The 13383-nt window shown below is 47.2% G+C and overlaps 1 protein-coding gene across 1 annotated transcript; it reads left to right on the top strand.

Moving 5' to 3' along the window:
• The first annotated feature begins 4776 nt into the window (after positions 1–4776).
• On the top strand, positions 4777–7563 carry Ndufb2 (NADH:ubiquinone oxidoreductase subunit B2). The gene is made up of 4 exons (XM_051174630.1): positions 4777–4889; positions 6489–6633; positions 7232–7336; positions 7490–7563. The coding sequence occupies exons 1-3, from the start codon at positions 4792–4794 to the stop codon at positions 7304–7306; spliced, it is 318 nt and encodes a 105-aa protein (XP_051030587.1). The 5' UTR covers positions 4777–4791; the 3' UTR covers positions 7307–7336; positions 7490–7563.
• The last annotated feature ends 5820 nt before the right edge of the window (positions 7564–13383 follow it).

Genomic DNA, 13383 nt, shown 5'->3' with positions numbered 1-13383 from the left:
TCTGTGTTCCTCCCCACTTAAAAAAAGTGTGTGTGCGTGAGCGTATGCGTGCGCGCAGATGCCAACCGAGGTCCGGAGGGCATTGAATAACCCTCTGTAGTTTTAGGCAGTTGTGGGCATGGGTGTTGGGAACTGAACTTGGGACCTCTGGAAGAGAAGGAAGTGCTCCTAACCACTGAGCTCAGGGCCCTTCTTTCTTTCATTTTAAAATTACCCTTACTTGTGTAAGAGGGAGGGCTGTGGGGGAGTGTGACGGTCAGCTCACGCGCTACAGCATCTGTGTGTGGGTGTACGTGCACGCGCACCCGTGTGCATAGATCTTAGAGCCACAGGGTTTCTAGGGATTGGACTAAGTGCAAGCTGTCCTCAAGCACCTTTGCTGGCCTGCTTTTCTTAACTCTACTCTCTGGTTAGGTGGTTCCTGTTGGTGGCCTCACCTTTGACATAGGTTAGAAAATGACACGAAACCCTGTAGACATCTAAAATTTCTTTTTGGTTTTGAAAATGATGTTTACAGCTGGGTGGTGCACACCTTTAATTCCTGTGATTGGGAGACAGAGGCAGACAGATCTCAGAGTGAGTCCAGGACAGCCAAGACTACACAGGGAAACCCTGTTTTATCCCTGCCCACTCCCCCCAAGAAGAAATAAGTAAAAAGGAAAATGATGTATACATTTGGAAAAAGAAGTTGAAGCTTCACATACAGACACACACACCTTCCACACAACTCATTTTTAAATTTTATATGGGCACTGTCAATAGTGGGAAACTTTTGAAGGCACAGTTTGCAATTTGGGCACATTTTATCAGGTTATCTTCTTGACAATTTTTAACATTTGCCAATTTCTTCCATAACTTATTTTCCCAAGTTTAGAATAAAATAGTGAGGTGGACAGTGGTGACGCACACCTTCAGTCCCAGTGCTTGGGGGCAGGCGTGTATAGGGAGGTTTTCTCCGTCTTCCTCCGTCGATCTTGGTCCCTCTGGACCACCTGGTCCCACAGCCGCTTAATGAAATAACCACTCTGAGACTTAGTATCAGTCACAATGGTTTGGCCAATGGCTCAGGCTTCTTACTGGCTAGCTCTCTCTTAATTATTAACCCATTTCTATCAATCCCTGGCCTCTTAACTCCGCAGCTGCCACACTGCACTGCGTCTCTCCTTTGTTTTTCTTTCCCCTGCCTCTTGTTCACAATTTCTGCCGAGCTAAGCTCTGCCTTTCCATTGGCCAAAACAGCTTTATTCATCAACCAATAAGAGCAACACATATTTGCAGCGTACAGAAGGACCTGCCACATATCAGCAGGTATCTGAGGCCAGCCCGGCCTACAGAGTGAGTTCCAGGGCATCCAAGACTACACAGAGAAACCCTCCTGTCTTGAAAAAAAACTAAAACACCCCCTTCCAAAACAACAACAACAATAAAACCCCAAAACAAAAAGCAACTCCCCTCAAAAAACAAACAAGAAACCAAAACTAACAAAAAAAAAAAAAAAAAAAAACAACAACAACAAAAAACAAAAAAAACAAAAAAACAAAAAAACCAGAGGCTTGTGGTATAGCTCAGTGGTTGAGGCTTACCTACCACATATGTGGTTCTAGGTTCAATCCTCAGCAACCCCCACCCCCCTAAGGGATGGCTGAAGAGCCAACAACTTCCTTTCTTTTTTGTCGGGGAGGGGATGTAGCAAGCCTTTAGGAAGTGAGATTAACTGGAAGTTATATTACCTGTTTTCCCCCCTCAAACACCCCCACAATACTTTTCATACCAGGAAAGGAGAAGGTAAAGAGGGAATAAATTTTTCCTGAAAAGCAGGGATGAGCCTGAGAGCATCTTAAAGGCCTTGTGCAGATGAAGGGCTTTGGTGCCTTGTTCTGGGTCACAAGGTTGATATAGCTGGGGTTTGGACTCCAGATTTCAGCCTCCCGATTTCTAAGCTCTTTTAGAATTTGTTTTCACTGTGTGTGTGATGTGTGTATGTGAGTGTGGAGATCAGAGGATAATGTCAGGAGTGGGTTCTTCCCGTGTTCTGAGGAGGACCCAGCCCAGGTCACCAGGCATGGTCAACCCATTTCCACAGGGAGCATCTCACTGGCCCTCTATGGCCTTCTAGAAATGTAAGCTGTGCTTGTTCTGGGGCCTTGCCTAGAGCTAGACAGCTGTATAGTTTGGGAAGTGAGCTTTCCAGAAAGGCCTGGCAACTTCTGCCCTTTCCATTCACGGACTGGGGTCTCTTCATGTTTGTACACATTGTTAGGAGTGGAAGACGGTAGCCCACAGAAAACCATGCCATCGAATATAAACTAGAAAGTCTTCCAAAGAGAGAATTCTGCAGGTTCGGGGTTCAACCCAAGGCTCGTCTTCGTTTAGCAGACACAGTTTGCCGCTCAAAAGCTAGCATTGGGGAGTCAAGAGTTAGTGGGAAAGAGTGGGGTTTAGAGCATGCTGGGGCCATTTTCTTCAAAGCTTCAGCTTTGGGGAGCTTATCCAGGGTGTGGTCTCCGTTTCTTCCCTGTGGAGACCACCCCAGTCAGTCAACTTCCTGATTAGTTCCTGTGTTTTCTTAAAGAGAGCGAGAGAGCGCTTATATGTACAGGCATGTGAGTGAGTACAGGCACCCATGGAGGCCAGAAGTGGGTATTATCCCTTGGAGCTGGAGTTACCTGTGGCTGTGAGCCATGTGATGTGGGTGCTGAGAACTGAAATCAGATCCCCAGGGAAAGCAGAACAGGCTCATAAGCACTGAGCCATCTCTCCAGCTCTCCTGGATTTTCTTAATACAGCTTATCATCTACAAGTTAAACCCCATAGCAATTTGCACGGTTTGTTTGGTTTATGCACAGAACTAAAACTAAGGAAGGGCACTGACTACTCCTGATGTTCTAGGCTCCTTAAAGCTAAAGAAATACTATTTATATTTGGTAAAGCCAGTGAGGTAGCTTAGCTGGTTCAGTGAGTAAAGGTATGTGCTGCCAAGCCTGCTAGCCCTAGTTCAGTCTCGGGGACCTACCTGACGAAGGAGAACCAGCTTCTGTGGGTTTCCCCTGACCATGTGTGTACCGTGGCTTATTCATACTCATATACACAACAACACACATAGAAATAATAATGTAAGCCTGGGTCCCACATGGTGGAAGAGAATCACCTCCTGAAAGTTGTCCTCTGACCTCCACATGCATGCCACGGTACATGTGTACCCCACACATGACAATACACACACACACACACAATAAGTGATAAAATTTTTTTAGCATACCTCTTTATGTCCTCAGTAGGTCTTGCTTGATTGCCACCCAATATTTGGAGGCTTGGTGGGAAGAAGTCAGGTTTATTCAGGGTCTTGCAATTATGAGTTCTGTTTGGATTTAACTCCTAGGACAGGTTTCTTGTTACATAAAAGGGCAAAGAGCCCCATATGTTGGCACAGAAAGCAAGTTATTAATCATATACAATCCTGTCATGTCACTAAATTCAGTGACACGGTCTATCCTTGGTAAGTATCTATCACATACTTGACTATTTTTTTTTTCTATTTTTTAAGTCAGGGTTTCTCTGTGTAGCTCTGTAGACCAGGCTGGCCTCGAACTCACAGAGATGTGGCTGCCTCTGCCTCCCGAGTGCTGGGATTAAAGCTTGTACCACCACCCAGCCCCATACGTGACTCTTGAATATGGCTGGAACACCACAGTGATTCTCCAAAGTGTTATTTTGGCAGGCTAATGTTACAACTTAAAACTGCTGTTCTGCAAACAAGGGGAGAGACCTTGCTGGAAACAATATTCTCAGTATCAGAAAAACCAAAGCCAGAAAACAAAACAAAGCCAGAAACCCTATAAAACAAACAAACAAACAAACAAAAACGCCCAAACCAAAAACAGCCCACTAGAACATATCAACAGTAACCCTGCAAGGCAATGTCTTTTTGTAACCTAAACTGGCCTTGCATGCACCCTAGGGCAGGTGATGTCTGTGTCTCATCCCAGGGGGGAGAGGTCAATCTCACAGTCTGCCATGGTTGGATAATTCCCAAGAGCTGCAAAGAAAGGAGAGACCGGGTCAGTAGCTGTTATCAAGTTCCCAGGATGAAGGGCCTTTGTGTAAACAGAGGTTTCCAGGTGATTGAGTATTACAAGGTGGAGATTTTTGGCATATTGGCCCTTTGTGTGCTAGCCACCTTTTATAGAAAACAAAACAACAAACCCGGTTTCTCACAGCCTCACCAATGTGGGGGTGAATCAGAGGACTGGAGTCTACCCGGGCGTGAGCAAGGGCGATGCAGGCAGGGGCAGGAGTATTATTTTGTAACAGCAAATGGAGCCTTTCTTTCTTGACGGAAGTCTAGAGTGAAAGAAAAAGTTAACGTTGTTTGGAACGGTGACTGCAGACCGTCCTGTCAGACTTAGTGAAGCATGCAGGGTTGGGCTCCTCGCGTGCTGCTGCAGCCAGCGCCAGTGGTGTGCGCGCCGGGACCCAGCACCGGGGCTGCACGCATGCATGCGTGCATGCATGCCCGCCCGCCCGCCGGGGTCACAGGCGGCAGCGTGGCTCAGAAAGGGCCGGCTCAGGCCTCCCGCGCGGGGCCCACGGCGGGCAAGAACCCGCACGCGGGGAGCCAGCGCACGGAGCAGCGGCCAGGCCAGCCCAGCGCGAGCCGGCCAGGGCTCCGCCGCGTGTCCCTGGCGGCGCTCCGTCGGCCTGCGCCGTGACGTCACGGGGCGGGGCTCGGGGACGCGACGCACCCGGTGGCGGAGGCGGAGGTCGCTCGCTCGGTCCCGGCTCGCGGCGGGCATGTCTGCGCTGACCCGGCTGGCTCCTCTCGGCCGCGTGGGCGGCCGCCTGCTGCGGGGCTGCCGCGCGCGGGCGGCTGGCGACGGCGGAGTCCGCCGGTGAGTGCCGGGCGGGCGGGCGGGCGGGCGCGGGCGGGCGGGCGGCTCCCACGGCCGGGGCCGCCGTCTCCTTGAGGCCGACGCGGGCAGCCGCATGCGCACTCCGCCGCCCCGCCCGCCCCGCCCCGCCCCGCCCCGCCCGCGGGCACGGCGTGCGGGGTTAGGTGCGTAGGGTGTACACAGTGGGGACCTGTTATGTGCGCCGTGAGCACGCTGCCTGCCTCTGCCTCCCCAGTGCTGGGATCCCTGTTTAACGTCCGTCTTTAAACCCCGTATGGGATGCCGTTTCTTACTCATTCTGCCTTCTGCACCGGAGACTTGTAAAACGCATAGAAAGTCTTACTTATTTTGTTGTATTGAACTTTTTTTGTTTTCTTCCTTTTATTTTATTTTATTTTATTTTTTTTTGGCTGACCTCTGTATCACTGCAGGTGTTGAGAGTTCTTTTGAGGTCTTAATTCTCTAATCCTCTTGAGGGAGGATGCCTCAAATTCAAGCTCACGCTAAATCCTTAGCTTGGATTCCCCTCACCTCCCGATTAGGGAGCTGAGAGTCCCCACCCAGCCCTCGGCTTGGGTTTTTGAGCAACACAGGCCCAACCCAGGTAGAGTTTGTGTGCACACCGACCTGAGGGTCTGAGATTGGCCTCTGGTGACATTCCCGTTTCTTTCCCGAGTGTTTATTGCTCTTTCACCTTGACTCAGAGGTCCAATGGTGAGACCACGTGTCTTGGGTGGGAGCCTCAGTCTCCTAGCTGTCTGTCTGCCTGGACTCCCGGAGAATGCCAGCTTCAGTAATTGGTTCCCAGGCATTTCTGCTTGCAAGCAGATCTCTTGAGTTTGAGGACAGTCTGGTCTGCAGAGCGAGTTCCAGGACAGCAGCGCTACACGGAGAAACCCAGTCTCGATAAACAAACGGAACAAAAAGTATTATGTGCCACAATTTGCCAATAAGTGCCTAAGTGAGTCCCCCACACCCTGTTGGTTATTTTATATTCGGATTTACCGTTGCAGGTTTTTGGCTTTGTTTGAGTTATTAGAGTTTTAAAAAGGATTTTCTCAAATTCACGTTTCCACATGGTGGTTTGTCTTGCAGCCCAGGCTGACTTTAATCTCTGTTTGTACATGATGTTGAACTGATCTCCCTGCCCCTAATCCCCAAGTGCTAGATGACAGGCCTGTGCTGAGGTGCTTGGCCTCTGTGTGATCACCTTTGGATAAAGATTGCACTAGAGCCTAGGATGAAGTACATCACTAAATGGAGCAGGACTTCTCATTTCCTTTTGGGGGTAGGGTAAATTAGTGGCCTACTGCTACTTGAGGTTCACAGCCCTTCATACAGACCTTTTGGGTGGCACCCGTAGTCATCAGTTTCTGGTGTCTCATGGTAACTGCCCACGTGTCAACTCAGCCAGTGTCCCTGCTTGCCGTGTTTAAAGCAAGCTACACGGAAAGGCAGTTTGAGGGGCAGGAGCTGGTCAGTCTGTTCCCTGGTGTGGGTGAGAAGTGCTAGCTTCAGTTTAAAAGATGCAGCTGCAGTCGTGGATGACTCTGCTCTGGACACTTCAAAAGTCATTTTTCCCCTTGCTCTTTCTCCTAGTGCTAGCGGTGGCGTGCACATTCCCCCCAAGTACAGGGAGTTTCCCCAGCTTACCCGAAATCAGGTGATCCAGGGTGAGTTCTTAAGCTCACTCATGTGGTTCTGGATTCTTTGGCGCTTTTGGCATGACTCGGACGCTGTGCTGGTAAGTTCTGGAGAATGGTGCTAGTCCTGATTTGAGAGCTGGGGAGGGAGATGGTATGGCTAGCTAGCTTAGGATGCTCCGCTTCTGTCCTCCCTGAACCCTGTGCCCTTGCTTCTCAGGCCACGGAGCTGCTTGGGCTGCACGTTTCCTGCTGGAAGCAGCTGTATTTTACTGTCATCAGGGTTATTAGGCTGTAGGTAGATGATGATACTGCACCCAGGTGTCTCCAGACTGCCTCCACTTGAGGCTCCCAAATCTGACAGTAGTAGTAAAGGGTTTTTAAGCAATTTTGTTTATAACCAGGACTGTGAGGTTTTGATAAGGAGTTACATGGGATCTGTGGCCTCCCCTCCTTCCCACTCCTCATCCTAAACATACTCCATGGCTTCGGCTGCCACCTTAGAAGTTTCAGGCCACTGCGTGTAATGAGCAGATTGACGTAAGCTGAGCCAGTGAAGGTTAAGGAACAATCCGTCTCCTGGGTGGCTGTAGTAACCACCGCTCTGTTTATTATTTCGGAATTTATGTTGGAACTTAGTCTGCTGCATTTATCAGCACAGACTCTTGACTTTGTTTCCTTTTCACTGGTTGTCACCAGGGCCACTTTTCATACCCAGATCCTTCGCAGTGGACAGATGAAGAACTGGGCATCCCTCCTGATGATGAGGACTGAAAAAGTGTAAGCTCAAGTCTGTGCAAGCAGGTATGCTTTTCTCTTGAAAAGGGTATTCAGTCAGAGCTCAAAAAAAAAAAAAAAAAAAAAAAAAAGCCAGTTGAATAATAGGATAAATAAGATCATGGATTTAGATTAATAAATGTAAGAGTTTTAAAATTTACCTATTTTCTTTTCCTACAGGAGCAAGGTGAGAAGTTTCAAGAAATTACAGCCTTCATATTTAAAGTTGCAAATAAAGTGGTTTGCAAGAATGAGTAACTGAGTTATTATTCTGTCCTTTATTCTATTCCCTGCTTGTTGGGCTAAGTGGTTTGTGCTTTCAGCTAATTCTCTTTAGTCCTCTATGAAGTGGGTAGGTGTTATCTGTTTGAGGCTATGAAGGACAAGATAGTGTCTTGCTCAGCATCATACACCGGTGAGTGGTAGGCTGTGTCCGCTCAGCATCATACACCGGTGAGTGGTAGGCTGTGTCCGCTCAGCATCATACACCGGTGAGTGGTAGGCTGTGTCCGCTCAGCATCATACACCGGTGAGTGGTAGGCTGTGTCCGCTCAGCATCATACACCGGTGAGTGGTAGGCTGTGTCCGCTCAGCATCACACACCGGTGAGTGGTAGGCTGTGTCCGCTCAGCATCATACACCGGTGAGTGGTAGGCTGTGTCCGCTCAGCATCATACACCGGTGAGTGGTAGGCTGTGTCCGCTCAGCATCATACACCGGTGAGTGGTAGGCTGTGTCCGCTCAGCATCATACACCGGTGAGTGGTAGGCTGTGTCCGCTCAGCATCATACACCGGTGAGTGGTAGGCTGTGTCCGCTCAGCATCACACACCGGTGAGTGGTAGGCTGTGTCCGCTCAGCATCATACACCGGTGAGTGGTAGGGTATGTCCGCTCAGCATCATACACCGGTGAGTGGTAGGCTGTGTCCGCTCAGCATCATACACCGGTGAGTGGTAGGCTGTGTCCGCTCAGCATCATACACCGGTGAGTGGTAGGCTGTGTCCGCTCAGCATCATACACCGGTGAGTGGTAGGCTGTGTCCGCTCAGCATCACACACCGGTGAGTGGTAGGCTGTGTCCGCTCAGCATCATACACCGGTGAGTGGTAGGGTATGTCCGCTCAGCATCATACACCGGTGAGTGGTAGGCTGTGTCCGCTCAGCATCATACACCGGTGAGTGGTAGGCTGTGTCCGCTCAGCATCATACACCGGTGAGTGGTAGGCTGTGTCCGCTCAGCATCATACACCGGTGAGTGGTAGGCTGTGTCCGCTCAGCATCATACACCGGTGAGTGGTAGGCTGTGTCCGCTCAGCATCACACACCGGTGAGTGGTAGGCTGTGTCCGCTCAGCATCACACACCGGTGAGTGGTAGGCTGTGTCCGCTCAGCATCACACACCGGTGAGTGGTAGGCTGTGTCCGCTCAGCATCATACACCGGTGAGTGGTAGGCTGTGTCCGCTCCGGCTTATGCGTTAACTCACACGTACCATGTCTCCTCCTTGGCTCATGCCTTAGTTGCACGTGTATTGACAGGTGGTGTGAGCATATAGCTGTTGCAGCTTGGTTGTTGTTGCAGAGGTTAGGGATCAGCAGAGTCCATTGTTTCCAGATCTCCTGCAGGACTCACAAACCACGCCCGACTAGGAGTTTCTTAGGACAGGCATAAGATTTTCTACTTTTCCAAAATTTTGTTCCAGGCTATCCCACTTCTGTGGCACTGGAGCAGGCACGAGGCCAGAGTTCCCTGCACCTAGAGAAAAGTCTCCTGTAACACAGCCTGAGGACTTTGTTCTTGGGAGTACAGGGACAAGAGGGAGGTATTGGGAGCTACACACCCGTAACCCTAGTGTTGAGAGTAAGAGCAGGGGACTGTAAGTCACACACCCGTAACCCTAGTGTTGAGAGTAAGAGCAGGGGACTAAGTCACACACCCGTAACCCTAGTGTTGAGAGTAAGAGCAGGGGACTGTAAGTCACACACCCGTAACCCTAGTGTTGAGAGTAAGAGCAGGGGACTAAGTCACACACCCGTAACCCTAGTGTTGAGAGTAAGAGCAGGGGACTGTAAGTCACACACCCGTAACCCTAGTGTTGAGAGTAAGAGCAGGGGACTAAGTCACACACCCGTAACCCTAGTGTTGAGAGTTGGAGACAGCGTGGATACAGAGTGAGAACTATCTTAAAATCATAGACAAAAGGACTTTAAGAAGGAATGACAGACAGGTGGTAAGTCGGTACTCATGGCAGAGATTTGCTCAGAGCTGTGGAAGAAGTGCAGGTTGTTTTGTTTTTTTGAGATGGGGTTTCTCTGTGTAACAGCCCTGATGTCCTGAACTCATCTGTAGACCAGGCTGGCCTTGACCTGACTCGCCTCTGCCTCCTGCGTGCTGGGATTAAAGGACTGAGCCACCACTACTTTGCCAAAACTATGCTCTACAACAAGCTGGCTCTTCTGCTCCCCCCACCCCCATCATGCCACCTGCAGGATACAAGTGTGTCCTGTCCAGGAAATGTCAGTAGTCCCCGTTTTCTGCTGTCTTCAGTGACTTACCTAGTAGGTAAAGACAGCAAGTGCAATTATCTGGTGAGCATCCTTGTCTAAGTGAATTCACTGTGGGAGTTAACACCCACTTCCCTTTAGGGTCAGCACAGCCATTGTGTACTGACCTGGGTTCTGGCTGCACAGACTCAGTGAGGCAAGTCCTTCAGATCATGGGTTGGGAGGTCTCTTAGTATATGACACTAATTTTTTGAGCCTGGGGGATTAGATATAACCCAGACAGTAACATAGTGACCATAGCCCTTTCAGAAGAGGTGGCTTGGGAAAGCTTTGTAAAAGCATTTTGAAATATAAGTAAAACATCCATAATTCCAGGACACATTTTATGGAAAACTTTCATGTGTGATACAGTTGGAAAGTAAAGCAGCAATAACTTGTAATCAGGAATGGTTATTTAGAAAACAATATAACTTTTTTCTTCAGTTGACAAAATTATAGTCCAGAGAAAGCTAAGTCCTCAGAGCATCTTTAGGTTAGACAGGTGCTCAGGGTAGAAAGGTCAGAAACCTCTCATAAAGCCTACATTCATACTGTCCTTAGAGGGTTTTCAGGGGTGGCGTTTTAAAGCCATCATCTTTTTTTTTTTTTTTTTTTTTTTTTCCTGGAGACTATATGGTAGTTTGATATATATTTTGTCTGAAGGTATTTCAGTTGTTTTTCAAAATAAAGGAGATTGTGAAATTAGAAGCACAAGCCAACCCATCTAGGAAACCACTGAAACTGAGTTCAGTGTCATGTGTCTGTTGACAGAATCTGTCACTGTAGAAACTGGATGACAGAAAGTTGTGTCACATTTTTTTGTTTTGTTTCTGAGATGATTTGTACACATCAATTTGTATTTGTGTGTGTGTCTGTTTTGGAGACAGGGCTTCTCTGTGCAGCCCTGGCTGTCCTTGAACTCAGCAATCTGCCTACCTCTGCCTCCCAAGTGATGAGATCAAAGGTATGTGCCGCCACCACCACTTAAAATCTTAAATTATACTTTCAGATATGTAGTTACACAGAGAACAGTCACTTTAAGCCAGAGAAGCAGAAGGTCTCACAACATTGTCAAATATTGAGGGTCATGACCAAAATTTAACAAAAAGACGTATTACCAATTGGCTAGACCATGCAGGAGTCTGGCCAACTAACTTACACCCATCAGAAGGATCAATATTTTGAAAATATATTGTAGCCTGGCCTATCAGTAGCCAGTGATGATTACTACTGAATGTGAACGCTAGAAAAATAACCTTACGGTTTCTCCATGCAGCCAGTCTTTATTATGGCAGTATTCACATATGCACATCAATTACATAGCACTTTTTTTGGCCTTTTTTTTTTATAATACATAATTTTTAAATAACTTTACACAAATAAATTTCTTCAATTTGATTTTCAGCTATCTTTTATTTAATTCTCCATGCTTTCTATCCAAACTGAACAATATTTTCCATTATACAAATTTACATGAGAAAAACTCCAAAGTACAAATGAAGGGACCTGAGCAGGAAATAACTAAAGTAATAGGAAGTGGGTATAGAGAAAGGAAAAAAAAATTCAAGCAAACATTGAGGAGTAAGGGGTAAAAGGGAGACATCATCCATCTGATTGAAAATAAATGTCTTTTTCTTGTGAATTGAAAAATAAGCTTTAAAAATAGTTACTCCATTATAATTTTTGCAAAGCAGGTATAGAGAGGTCTGTGGATAATGAAAAAGTCCCCGCCTTTTCACTGGGCACACCCCAGACTTCAGAGAACCTTTTCAATGCTTGAGTGGAACCGAAGTGATGACAGGAACCCAAACCTTTGGCAGTTGCAGACGAGGAGGGGTGTGAGGTGCCACAGGTTTGGGTGGTGAAACAGGAGCCGTGACTCACCGCGGTTCATGCAGCACCTCCCTCTCTCCCTTATTGGAGACTTGTCCTCAGACCAATGACTGTTTAGGGTGAGGCTTGGTAGATGACTAGGGTTGTCTCCTTTCTTTTTCCCGGTCTATGGTCACAGAGTGGTCTATTTCATAGACTCCCAGGGAGGATGAATGATGAAGTCATCCCCGATGAGTTAGCTGCTTGACTACCTCAGGAGAGGCAAGTGTTGTAGAAGCAACAAAGGGGTTACCATCAATTCTGCTACTGGGACACCTTGAAATAAGGTGACGTGGAAACCAAACCAACGCTCTATTGTGGAACGACAAAGGAAATGACCCAAAATGTTTCTAAATAAAGGAAGAGTAGTACAGCACACACACACACATACCTGGTATGTAAACGAACACCACATGAAGATAAATAAGACATCAAGGTTAGCCACATATTGGTAGTTAACACAAATAAAAAGGCGTAGGTTCACAAGGCTGGTTTTAGTCAGCAATGGAACGTAAAGTATTAATGTATTAGAAAGGAATGATTTAAAAAGTTCACAGCTTAGATAAGAAGCACACTTATTGCACTCTGACACTGTATTTCAGGTGACTATCTAGTTCATCTCCCCCACCTTTAGTTTTTCCCTAAGTCCCAGATTTACGTGTCACCCTGCCTTATTTTGGTCCATTTTCTTCCATTTGTGCCTAGTCTGAGAGCTTTGTTTGCTTATGCCAGTTTGCAGTTTCTTCCTAAGTAACTCACAGCCCAGCCAAACACGCATGGCTTCAAAAGTCTTAAAACAACAGTGATTTACAAGGCAAAAATAGGACTAAGTAACTCGTTCATAATCGCCATTCCAGCTCTGTAAACACACCCTTCACAAGTTTCCCCTGTGTACACTGTAGATAGGAACCAGCAATCATGGGTGCTGGATAATGTACTCAGCCTGCCAGGAAAAGCAATGATTTGCACAAAACATTTTTTGATACTAACAAGAATAAATACATTTCAGTTCTGTTTTCAAAGAGCACTTCAATCTACAGAATTCTTTACAAAAAAAAAATGCACCACAAAAACAACACACTGGCTGTTGTCCTCATGCACAACTGGTCCTATCACTGCAGTTAGAAAAGGGAGTAAAAGCCAACAGTTTGTGATACCGAGTAACCAATAAAGGGACAGTTGGAGTTCGGGAGACTGAACTAAAGGACCCACCCTTACCGCTTTATTAGGTGTCAGAGAGAGGGGGGGAGAAGGGGAGAGAGGGGGAGAGATTTAACTGTTAATATTTTACATACTAGGAAATGTGGCTCAGTGGGTGAACCCTGCCTAGTGCATACCAGACCCTCACTGCAAACCCCAGGGGAAAGAAAAAACAACAAAAACTAGGACTTCAGATTCTACCTCAAAAACATTTCATAGGAACGGTTAATATTTCCTTTCAAATGACAAAAATTTCTGAATTTCAATTTAAATGTCCCTATCCACATGGCAGTAGAAATAAGTTATCTGAAACTATTACAGTTATTGTTTGGTATACTGATAGAATAAACATCTGGCCAGCATCTTTAACTCTACCAGAGCTAGCAGTATGAACTACACACACACTGACCATTTCAGTCTCTTCTGACATCAGTAAAAACTCGTCTTGGAATCTGAGTGA

The sequence above is a fragment of the Phodopus roborovskii genome, unplaced genomic scaffold, assembly GCF_943737965.1.
Source record: "Phodopus roborovskii unplaced genomic scaffold, PHOROB, whole genome shotgun sequence".
In the NCBI taxonomy this organism is placed as follows: domain Eukaryota; kingdom Metazoa; phylum Chordata; class Mammalia; order Rodentia; family Cricetidae; genus Phodopus; species Phodopus roborovskii.
The sequence above is the reverse complement of the archived record's forward strand: the minus strand, read 5'-3'. Positions and strand labels throughout refer to the sequence as shown.